Source organism: Sinocyclocheilus anshuiensis, unplaced genomic scaffold, assembly GCF_001515605.1.
Source record: "Sinocyclocheilus anshuiensis isolate Anshui unplaced genomic scaffold, SAMN03320099.WGS_v1.1 scaffold140, whole genome shotgun sequence".
Classification (NCBI taxonomy): Eukaryota; Metazoa; Chordata; class Actinopteri; order Cypriniformes; family Cyprinidae; genus Sinocyclocheilus; species Sinocyclocheilus anshuiensis.
The window spans coordinates 1,574,505-1,586,491 of NW_015554147.1; the positions used below are offsets into that span (position 1 = coordinate 1,574,505).

Sequence of the window (11,987 nt, forward strand, 5' to 3'; positions counted from 1 at the left end):
TCAATACAGTTGTGTGTGATAAAGTACTCTAATACTTAATAAAAATATATATAGATTAATCTTTTTCTCAACTGTTGAGCAGAGAGCACAACATCAGGTTTCCAGACATAAAAATTCCATTCATCTTAACAAGGATGTTTTATCCATAACATACAAAATTCTGAATTTTCAAAACTAATCAATTTCAGTGTAATATATATATATATATATACATATATATATTTATTTATTTATTTATTATTATTTTTTTTATACAAATTACTAGTTAAGAACTGCACTACTAGTTGTTGTACCAGAAGTGCTTGATGGTGACCATCAGTATTTTTTTTATTATTGATATATTATAGTTTTATTACTCATTTAAATTTTAGTTGAAGGTTTAGTTTTTTTTTTTTTTTTATATATATCTACATAGTTTCTTTTTAACATATTTGCACTTTGACCTGAAATTAAATATTCAGAATTCAAAAAATGTAAAATGTTTTATTTGAAATTTGACATTTAAGTTTTGGAATTAGAATTTCTCAATTTGAAATTAATTAGAAGTGTGCTTTACACATAATCGCCGTCTCTCTCTCTCTCTGTCTCTCTGTCTCTCTCTCTCTCTCTCTCTCATTTTTTTAATATAATTTTTTCATTTCTTTTATGTAAAGCACTTTGAATTACCATTGTGTATGAAATGTGCTATACAAATAAACTTTCCTTGCCTTCTCTCTCTCTCTCTCTCTCTCATTGATAATAAGTTTAAAATGCAATAAATTTGTAGTCAGATATAAACAAATGTAAATACTGTTTAAAAGTCTATATATAAATAAGTAATTGTTGCTGATTTTGAATCTCTTTTGCCATGTTGATTTTCCAGTGTTAAAATATCAAATACTTTTCTAAGATTATAATGTTGTAATTTATAGAGCTGGATGATTTTTGATTGAAGTCTATATTAAAGAATAAATAACGAGTTCTCTAGGTAGAAAAAAAAAGATTTTTTTGGGTAGAAAAATGAATGAGAAAAATACTCCTAGAACCAAGGCTGATAAAGTCACTGTTGTGCTCTTTTGCTAGTTTCTCACAGATTTCTCTGTTTCTTTCTCTCATCCTCATAGTCGGAGGTGTCATGGATACCAAACAAACACTATTCAGGAATTTATGGCCTGATGAAGCTCACACTCACCAAAGCTCTGCCATCCAACCTTTCAAAGGTCATCGTCCTTGATACAGACATCACCTTCGCCACTGACATCGCTGAGCTGTGGGCCATCTTCCGGAAGTTCACAGGTAATTGCTCGCTTTCCTTCAGGAGTCATATAAAGCATCTGGACAGTGAAATTTAACACTGACGTTGTGATTACAGAGAAACAGGTGATTGGTCTGGTAGAGAATCAGAGCGATTGGTACCTCGGTAATCTGTGGAAAAATCACAAACCCTGGCCAGCCCTCGGGAGGGGCTTTAACACAGGTGAGGGCTTGCAGCTTCTATTTCAACTCTGCTTATCAACCAACACTATGTTCCAAACAGCAGTTTTTGTAAATGGTTATTAGTGGGCATTCTTGGGGATATATGATTCTAATAAGAAAAGTACAGTTTTAATAACTGAACACACACTGAAAACACACACACACACATATATATATATGTTGTGTCAAAAGTATGGAATAAAAAATAATTCTTAGTGTTTTTGAAAAAAGTCTCATATATACTCACCAATATAGTGAAATTACAATTTAAAATAGCTGTTTTCTATTTGAATATTTTTTTAAATGTAATTTATTCCTGTGATGGTAAAGCTGAATTTTCAGCATCAATACTCCAGTCTTCAGTGTCATATAACCCTTTCCTGCTCAATTATTTCAGTATCAGTTATTACTGATGCTCAATTTTAAATACTGGTTCTTATTATTAGCAATTTTGAGAACCGTTTTTGCTGGTTAACATTTTTTATTTATTTATTTTTTTGTGGAAACTGTGATACATTTTCAAAATTCTTCGATGAAGAGGAAGTTTAAAAGAACAGCATTTATTTGAAATAGCAATCTTATGTAACATTATACATTTTTTTACTCTAACATCTGATCAATTTAATGCATCCTTGCTGAATAAAAGTATTGATTTCAGTTCATGAATGATCCACAAAATCCACAAAAATATGAACCAGCACAACTGTTTTCAACATTCATAATAAGAAATGTTTCTTGAGCACCAAAAATTGTGCTAATATTTCACAATATTACTGTTTTTACTGTATTTCCGATAAACTGATAAATGCAGTATTGGTGAGCATAAGAGACTTCTTTCAAAAACATAAAACAAATCTAAATTATCCAAACTTTTGACCGGTAGTGCATATATTGTAATATATTAAACAAATTAATTACTCATTAAATTAAAAACACAATTAAATAATATAAAGCTTATTTAAAATGTGTTCATAAAGTTCTAAAGCATTTTTTGTTGGTTTGCTTGTTGAGTTATTCATGGTGTAAAAATCAAATATAAAGATATCAAATTTTGGTACATTCATTGTTTTTTGACCTAATATGAGCCTGTGCAGCTTTCACAGGAAATAGCACGCAGGCATGATCACTTCGGAATGCAGCACACTGTTTATGTCACACTGTGAATTTCATTTCAGTATGAAAAAGAGAATAGTTTGCACTGGGCTCCGTTTGACAACAGGTGTTTCTTTTTGGTGCTGCAGGTGTGATTTTACTCTACCTTGAGAGACTGCGGCGGATCGGCTGGGAACAGATGTGGAGACTGACGGCAGAGCGAGAGCTAATGAGCATGCTTTCAACATCCCTGGCAGACCAGGTCCATATCCTTCATGAGCAATACAAAATCACTTTAGAAGAAGAATTTATTTCATAGATCTTAGGAGATTGTGCTTTGCACAACAGTAGTCTAAATAATGATGAAATCTGAGCTAACCATGGCTGAATTATGTTGTATAATGCAACAAATATGTCATATTATTGTTTTATGCTCACAGGACATATTCAATGCATTCATAAAACAGAACCCAGTTCTGGTGCATCAGCTTCCGTGCTTCTGGAACGTACAGTTATCGGATCACACTCGCTCTGAACAGTGCTACACTGAGGTGTCAGATCTAAAGGTAACACTATATTTGGACAATTTTTTAGGTATACTGGGTATTAAGAGCGTTCAAAGAGACTCTTTAATTGGTCCAGGCTTTGCTTTATTCATTGCCAAATTCACTGTGTTTGTTTTACAAATTGTTTCTAATGCAAATGTTCGCTCAACCGTCACATTCATTTCCTGTCAAATTTCCATTTTAGTATGGAAATGATGTCTTTGAAGTTGTTTATTGCTCACTTTGATTATTTCCTCGTGCAGGTCATTCACTGGAACTCTCCTAAAAAGCTGAGGGTAAAGAACAAGCACGTGGAATTTTTCCGTAATCTTTACTTGACGTTCCTGGAGTACGATGGGAATCTTCTGAGACGGGAACTCTTCGGCTGTCCCAGTCAGGCCAGCTCTGAGAGCACAGTGGTGAGTTAGTTTAGTAGATTATGCAGTTTTATGCAAATATCTGATTTTTGGAGTAGCATGCATATAATGTCACTATATATTTATTGTCAAAAAAATGCTTAAATACTTAACAAATACACAATAAAATACATCTTGTAAATGAACTGTATATCTGACAGTCCTGGGCTACAGAAGTCTGTTTCTGCCTAAGATTAAAAAATAAAGAATACATTTCTAATAAGTCATTTTTAATTAATAAAAATAATTAGATTGCCACATATAAACTAGTTTCAAGACATAAACACCGAATTGTGAAATGTTGAAGAAAAATCCGAATTGTGAGATATATAAAAGTGTAATTGCAAAAAAAATAATAAATCAAATAAATCAAAATTATGAGATAATCAATAAATAAACAGATTTGCAAGATATTCAGAATTGTGAGTAAAAACAGTCAGAATTGTGAAATTGGAATTACAAGAAAAAGTGAGAATTCTGATTTAGGCTAATATCTCGCAGTTTTGAGTTTATATCTTGCAATTCTAAGAAAAATATTTCATCTCGAGCACCTCAGAATTGTGAGATAAAAAGTCGCAATTACCTTTTTTTTTTTCCTGCATAGGCTTCCATAGTAAACAGCAAATAAATAAATAAAAATTGATGTCACGTCAGATTCTTTGTTTATCCAGTCTAAAGACTTTGATGTACTTTCTTCCTGTCAATCATTTTGCACGGTCATGCGAGAAAGCTATTTTGCTACCGTCCTTTTGACAACTAACTCACTGTTCAGGTTTACTGATAATCAAATGGCTCTTCATTTTATTTTCCCTACCTGTGTCGCTGCTCTCTGTGTGCTGTATATGTCTATGGTGGGCGGAGTTTTAGAAAGATGGGGTGTGGCTTCCAGCACCCTGAAACAGCAGACCACAATTCTTATATCTTAAGAGAACAAGAAGACTTAAGAGAGAGAGACAGTATTAGAGGGACTTTATATTCTTAAACTGGATAATTCTAAATAAGTAATAAATACCCAGGTCTAAAAGCAGCTCAGCCTTGGATTTGTACAAGGAAAAAGGGCAACTCGACCAGTGACTGTTTGATGTGTCTTGCTCAGCATAGCTGATAAACCATATTATTCATTGTTTCCAGCTTCAGCACGCACTAGAGGAGTTAGATGAGGACGACCAGTGCTATGATTTTCGGAGGGAGCGAATCATGGTGCACAGGGTGCATCTGTACTTCCTGCAATATGAATACACACCTACAGATGATGGCACAGACATCACGCTGGTCGCACAGCTCTCCATGGACAGGTGAGGAAGACAAACTGTCCAAATGGATCTACAGTCACGTTTGGGCCACTCATGCTCATGCCAAGGCAATTTAATTACAAAACTGTCAAATATGATGTTGTGTTTAATGAACCCTCTGCAGCACTCTGATTGAAATGAGAATAGATTACTACAAGCATTGCGAGTTAATAACATTTTCAAAACAGGGTGATTATTGTTAACTAAAACTACAACTGTTAAACGTTTTTGTTATTTGAAAAGAAGCTGAAATAAAATAAAATATAAATATTAGATGATTTTTTTTTTTGAGTGAGTAGCCAATGCAACATTTTAGATTTTTAGTTTGAGTGGAAGCACTAAAACGACTAACTGGAAATAAAATAAATCCTAATTAAAACTATTAAAATATTAATAAGAACTTAGTATATAAAAATATTAAAATAAAACTGAATAGCATTAGTTAACAAACAAATACTAATAAGAAAAAGCACATAAGAAAAATACTATAAAATAAGAAACATTTAAATAAAAAAATGAAAGTATAAAAATAAAATTGAAATTCTTAATAAATAAATTCTTACAATTTTAAATTATTAATAATTATTCTATTTTTATTAAATTTTAAATATGAATAAAAACTATAATAGTATTAAAATACTGCTTTAAAACATGTTGAACCCTCATGTTATTTTCAGATGTACTTTATTTTAGGGTTACTAATTGAACATGATTAGTTTTAAAAAAAAAAATATATATATATTGCAAACAGAATGCTTGACATGGGATTGTTGTGAAATAAATGATATAAATAATAATTCATTATAGCACATTTTGCTTTTTGTGATTAATTCAATTAATTAAGTGGCTTGCCATTCATTTAATTCACTTAGAAATGCATTCGACTGAAGGCCCTGCTTTCTTTTTTCTTTTTTTCTGTAAGATTAATAAGAGTAGGAAAATAATAAACTTTTCAGCAAGAAAATAATAATGTATTATCTTCCATTTAGAGTCTTTCCACTGATCTATTTAAAACAAGGTTTTTTGTCTTTTTGATATCACTGAAGCCTCTGTTTTACCTCTGAAGTAGTCTTGGCATTTTCAGAAAGGTGATTGTTATGCAGGATAGCAGCTTTGTTTGTGTTTGAAACAAGTATCAACTAGAAGTGCTTGACGTAGTGAAGATCAGAACATACCATACTAGCTACTGAAAGCTTGCCCTGCAGGTTTAAAAAAATGTATCAAAAAGAGCCCATAATCTTGCCTCACTTCAGTTACTGCCCAACATTTCACTGGAGACACTTTGTATTTGTCCAGACTGCAGATGCTGGAGGCCATCTGTAAACACTGGGAGGGCCCCATCAGTTTGGCCCTGTACATGTCTGATGCCGAGGCTCAACAGTTCCTGCGTTACGCTCAGGCCTCTGAAGTCCTCAAGAACCGCAAGAATGTAGGCTATCATATTGTTTATAAGGAGGGTCAGTTCTACCCTGTCAATCTGGTACGCAATGTGGCGCTCCGCAACGTCAACACACCCTACGTTTTTCTGACTGATGTCGATTTTCTGCCCATGTACGGCCTCTACGATTACCTCAGGTAAGCAGCGAATTTGTTAGGAATTATCTGTTAATATAACGGTTCCATTTCTGTAATATATCTGTGTGTGTGTGTGTGTGTGTGTGTGTGTGTGTGTGTTTTTTTTACTATTTCATGTAGAAAAAGTATAGTCCAACTGGACATGGCCAGTACCAAGAAGGCTCTGGTTGTGCCCGCCTTTGAGACGCTGAGATATCGCCTCTCCTTTCCCAAATCCAAGGCCGAGCTGCTTTCTATGCTGGACATGGGGACTCTTTACACCTTCAGGTACAGTAGACATTCAAAATAATCATCTCATAATCAATATCCAGTGTGTTTAGCCTTCATCCGTCCCTCGGGTCATTTTGACCCGAAAATGATTATCAAAAAAATTCTAAAAATCGTGTGTTGATCGTACCGGTCCAAGATTTCTTTACTTTTGTCACACTTGCACCGGGAATACACACACACACACACACACAAAATTGAGTGGATTCGAGGAGTTTAAATGGGTGCAATAAAAAAAGTAACAAAAGTGTCCCTCGCGGGTCATTTTGACCCACATAGGAATGAATGGAATTTATGAGAAAACTGCATTTTTTATTACATTTGATTTTTTCATATACAAAATCTGAGACAATCCAGTAAAGATTTATACCCAAACGAAGGGCTGAGACAACAAAATATCCCCAATGCAGAAAAAACTCACATACACACACACATGGTACACAGACTCCCATAGAACACATTATACTATGTTTCATGTTTCTGCTAGGATATGACTGTAATTTTTCCTTTTTTTGTTACTTAACACAGTTAAATTTGAGTGATGTGGTGGAATTGATGAGTTTATGAGTTTAATATCCAATGAGTATATACCAGTGAGTTTATATCATATTTATATTTTTAAAAATATATTATATATTTATTTCATATTCATGAAACTGTATGAATATACATATGTTTAGGTTATAATTCAGTTAGATTTTTTTTTTTTTTTTTTTTACAAAATATGGATTTTGTAATATTTCAATATATGTTTGAATCCATAAACAACCAAATTGAAGCCTCAAAATGATCTAATTTCTCATGTTTCACTTGTTTTGCTCAGTTAAAAATCTCCATAGGATACTATAGGCCCCTCTAGTGGCTGTAACCATAAAATGCAATATTATGTAATTTTTCCCCACCAGATGGCATCAGAGACACACAGTGACTCAATTCCAAGGCCATCTGTTGTTTTTTGTATGAAACATGTCTTTATTTCTTTTTTTTTTTTGTGAAATAATGTACAAAAACTGCTTATTTGCTTATATTTTCTTTAAAATATCCAGAAAAAGGTAAATATAATAAAAATCACCAACAAATAATAGAAAAAGCTACATAAATATTTAGAAAATAATTATAAAAATGGATCAATATAAGATTTCTGGACCAAAAAAATGTTTTAGCCTTTGGGTCATTTTGACCCGCGAAGGACACTTTTGTTATAGGTTCGGGAGGGACGGATGAGGGTTCAATTTATATTGGGGGGGGAGACAAATAAGATTGTCCCCAATAAAGAAAAGGGAAATGCCACATTTTTACCAATGTGTATTCATGTCAGTTTCATGTTCAAAACATATCATGTTTTGAAAAACTTTTATTTTCAAGAAATGTTTCAATTAATTATTGTTTCCCCATTTAATCTAAATGCAAAGCATAATAAAACAAATTACACATTGAACATATATGAACATCTTAACATTTTTAAAAAAGATTCATGAATATAATTAAGTTTTTGGGGAGTCACACCACATGCCATTTTAAAAAGTTGTCTAGCCTTTTTTTGTCATAAAAAGGTCAACTTATCTGATATTTTAAGAGACGTGTTGACTTTGACAGGGGTCCTCTTTTCTATTACTGTGTTTCCTGTTATGTTTTCATTTAAGCATTTTTATGCATGTTGAACCACATGACTTTGATTTGGTGGACAAATATCAAACATCAATAATCAGTGTAGCAGTTTTTTTTTAAATGATAATAAAAAATAATACATTTTTATTTGCTTTTTATTAAATAATGTTTTTTTCTTCATTATGATATCAAGACAGCTGTATCACCTTTCCTTTTTCTAGTTTTTGCTCCAAAAATATAAATAATTTTAAATTCAGAAATAAAAAAAAAACATTCTCATTATAGAGCAAGGTTTCCCGAGTTGATAAAAAGCTTATTAATTAATTAAATCATAAAAATGTAACATTTTAATAAATAAATACACTTTTCTTTTTAAATTGTTTTTTTTTTTTTTTACCCAAACGAAGGGCTGAGACAACAAAATATCCCCAATGCAGAAAAAACTCACATACACACACACATGGTACACAGACTCCCATAGAACACATTATACTATGTTTCATGTTTCTGCTAGGATATGACTGTAATTTTTCCTTTTTTTGTTACTTAACACAGTTAAATTTGAGTGATGTGGTGGAATTGATGAGTTTATGAGTTTAATATCCAATGAGTATATACCAGTGAGTTTATATCATATTTATATTTTTAAAAATATATTATATATTTATTTCATATTCATGAAACTGTATGAATATACATATGTTTAGGTTATAATTCAGTTAGATTTTTTTTTTTTTTTTTTTTACAAAATATGGATTTTGTAATATTTCAATATATGTTTGAATCCATAAACAACCAAATTGAAGCCTCAAAATGATCTAATTTCTCATGTTTCACTTGTTTTGCTCAGTTAAAAATCTCCATAGGATACTATAGGCCCCTCTAGTGGCTGTAACCATAAAATGCAATATTATGTAATTTTTCCCCACCAGATGGCATCAGAGACACACAGTGACTCAATTCCAAGGCCATCTGTTGTTTTTTGTATGAAACGTCTTTATTTCTTTTTTTTTTTTGTGAAATAATGTACAAAAACTGCTTATTTGCTTATATTTTCTTTAAAATATCCAGAAAAAGGTAAATATAATAAAAATCACCAACAAATAATAGAAAAAGCTACATAAATATTTAGAAAATAATTATAAAAATGGATCAATATAAGATTTCTGGACCAAAAAAATGTTTTAGCCTTTGGGTCATTTTGACCCGCGAAGGACACTTTTGTTATAGGTTCGGGAGGGACGGATGAGGGTTCAATTTATATTGGGGGGGGAGACAAATAAGATTGTCCCCAATAAAGAAAAGGGAAATGCCACATTTTTACCAATGTGTATTCATGTCAGTTTCATGTTCAAAACATATCATGTTTTGAAAAACTTTTATTTTCAAGAAATGTTTCAATTAATTATTGTTTCCCCATTTAATCTAAATGCAAAGCATAATAAAACAAATTACACATTGAACATATATGAACATCTTAACATTTTTAAAAAAGATTCATGAATATAATTAAGTTTTTGGGGAGTCACACCACATGCCATTTTAAAAAGTTGTCTAGCCTTTTTTTGTCATAAAAAGGTCAACTTATCTGATATTTTAAGAGACGTGTTGACTTTGACAGGGGTCCTCTTTTCTATTACTGTGTTTCCTGTTATGTTTTCATTTAAGCATTTTTATGCATGTTGAACCACATGACTTTGATTTGGTGGACAAATATCAAACATCAATAATCAGTGTAGCAGTTTTTTTTTAAATGATAATAAAAAATAATACATTTTTATTTGCTTTTTATTAAATAATGTTTTTTTCTTCATTATGATATCAAGACAGCTGTATCACCTTTCCTTTTTCTAGTTTTTGCTCCAAAAATATAAATAATTTTAAATTCAGAAATAAAAAAAAAACATTCTCATTATAGAGCAAGGTTTCCCGAGTTGATAAAAAGCTTATTAATTAATTAAATCATAAAAATGTAACATTTTAATAAATAAATACACTTTTCTTTTTAAATAGTTTTTTTTTTTTTTTTGCCGTTGTTTACTTGCATGTTGTGTGCCCATTAGCCAGCATTAGAGAACCATGAAAATGTAAATGTGTTGTTAAATTATCTCAATATTGACTTAAAAGTGGGTACTTCCAGGGGTTCATTTGACAAAAACAACGTTTTGTAATCCCTTTTATATAAAATTATGTTTAAAGAAGATTTTTGATATATTTTTGAATGATTAATATGTTAAATCAGAACATAAGCATCATGTCTTTGGCCTATTATTAAAAGTCCACTCAGAAAGTTCAAGTATATTCATTCACTGCTCTCCTAAATTGCAGGTATCACGTCTGGACAAAGGGTCACGCGCCAACCAATTATGCCAAATGGAGAACAGCCACAACACCATACAAGGTGGAGTGGGAGGCAGATTTTGAGCCGTATGTTGTGGTGCGACGAGACTGTCCTGAGTATGACCACAGATTTGTTGGCTTTGGCTGGAACAAAGTATCCCATATCATGGAGCTTGATGCTCAGGTAAGGTTTTAAAAGACGTTTGGCCTGTTTCTACTTCCAGTTCAAGTGTCCAGTGTCCCTAACCTGTCACATTTCCTTGTTCCAAAGGAGTACGATTTTATTGTGTTACCAAATGCCTTCATGATCCACATGCCCCACGCGCCCAGCTTTGACATCTCAAAGTTTCGCTCCAGTCCGAGTTACCGCTACTGCTTGACGACTCTGAAGGACGAGTTCCATCAAGACCTTTCTCGAAAGTACGGTTCTGCTGCTCTCAAGTACCTCACAGCACAGAGGAACATCTGAACACTGTTTCAAATGTACTTTAGCACACAGGAGAATGGCTCGGTCTAGTCATTTGAGGCTCAACAGCCAACATGCTGCTCTGCTGCATGTCACGGTGTCTAGAGAAACAAAGCTGAAGCCCGCGTCTCTGCTGAAGACTATGAAATCAGAGCTTTAATTCTTCTTTTTGATAAGTCATACAGCAGAGAACTGTGAAAACCAATGACATCAGCAACACACCCATCAGACTGGTGGTGAAAACTCGACCAGCTTGAACTGCTTAAAAGCGTAAATGGTAGATGTATGTTTGTGATGACCTACTTGCTTTATAGCCTAAAACGAATGGTCATGATAAAGACCTTTTTTGACAATCAGGGCTTTTTCTTCACTAAAGATCTACGGCTAGCGGTCCATGGCACAACACAGCTTTGAACCTGGCTGAAAGCATTCGATGGAGTATCAAAAGGACGAGAAATTAATGAGCTTTCCAAAGACTCTTCTGCTGGACTGAAGTGTGGGGAGGCCATCAAGATGAGGGACTTTAAAGCCTTATAATTTGACTGATATTTAAAATATGAAAAAATATTTTTCTTTGTTTTTCATGAATACAAAACAATTTATGAACAACGACCTACAGCCTATGTATGTTTTACAATATAAAATCGAAAATCACATTATTTTTTAATTTAGAAACACTGATTTGCTTGTAGCGAAAGAAGGTTGAATGGTTGATAGGGGTGTGAGGGAGTATTTTGTGCAGTTTCGGGAGTCCCGAATGAAGGTTTAGGTGAGAAATGATCAGTGTGTGTAACTGCTGCATTTATAATTGTCACAAATGGCGCATATTATTATGACGTGCTTAAACATACAGCATCATAGCGTATACTAGGATGCTTTCCTGCCCTGAACTCAAATCACTTTTTTCACTTAAAAAATTTGCACTACATAC

General features: G+C 32.6%; 1 protein-coding gene across 5 annotated transcripts in view; it reads left to right on the plus strand.

Moving 5' to 3' along the window:
• Positions 1-11,981, plus strand: part of LOC107670633 (glycosyltransferase-like protein LARGE2) — a 134,315-nt gene extending 122,334 nt beyond the window's left edge. For all 5 annotated transcript variants that reach the window (XM_016463303.1, XM_016463302.1, XM_016463300.1 and 2 more), the window contains 10 exons: positions 1,104-1,275; positions 1,352-1,456; positions 2,697-2,809; positions 2,988-3,113; positions 3,356-3,511; positions 4,640-4,803; positions 6,097-6,375; positions 6,496-6,642; positions 10,579-10,774; positions 10,862-11,981. In XM_016463303.1, coding sequence (XP_016318789.1) covers positions 1,104-1,275; positions 1,352-1,456; positions 2,697-2,809; positions 2,988-3,113; positions 3,356-3,511; positions 4,640-4,803; positions 6,097-6,375; positions 6,496-6,642; positions 10,579-10,774; positions 10,862-11,059 — 1,656 coding nt within the window. In that variant the 3' untranslated portion in view covers positions 11,060-11,981. The remainder of the gene's footprint in view (positions 1-1,103; positions 1,276-1,351; positions 1,457-2,696; positions 2,810-2,987; positions 3,114-3,355; positions 3,512-4,639; positions 4,804-6,096; positions 6,376-6,495; positions 6,643-10,578; positions 10,775-10,861) is intronic.
• The last annotated feature ends 6 nt before the right edge of the window (positions 11,982-11,987 follow it).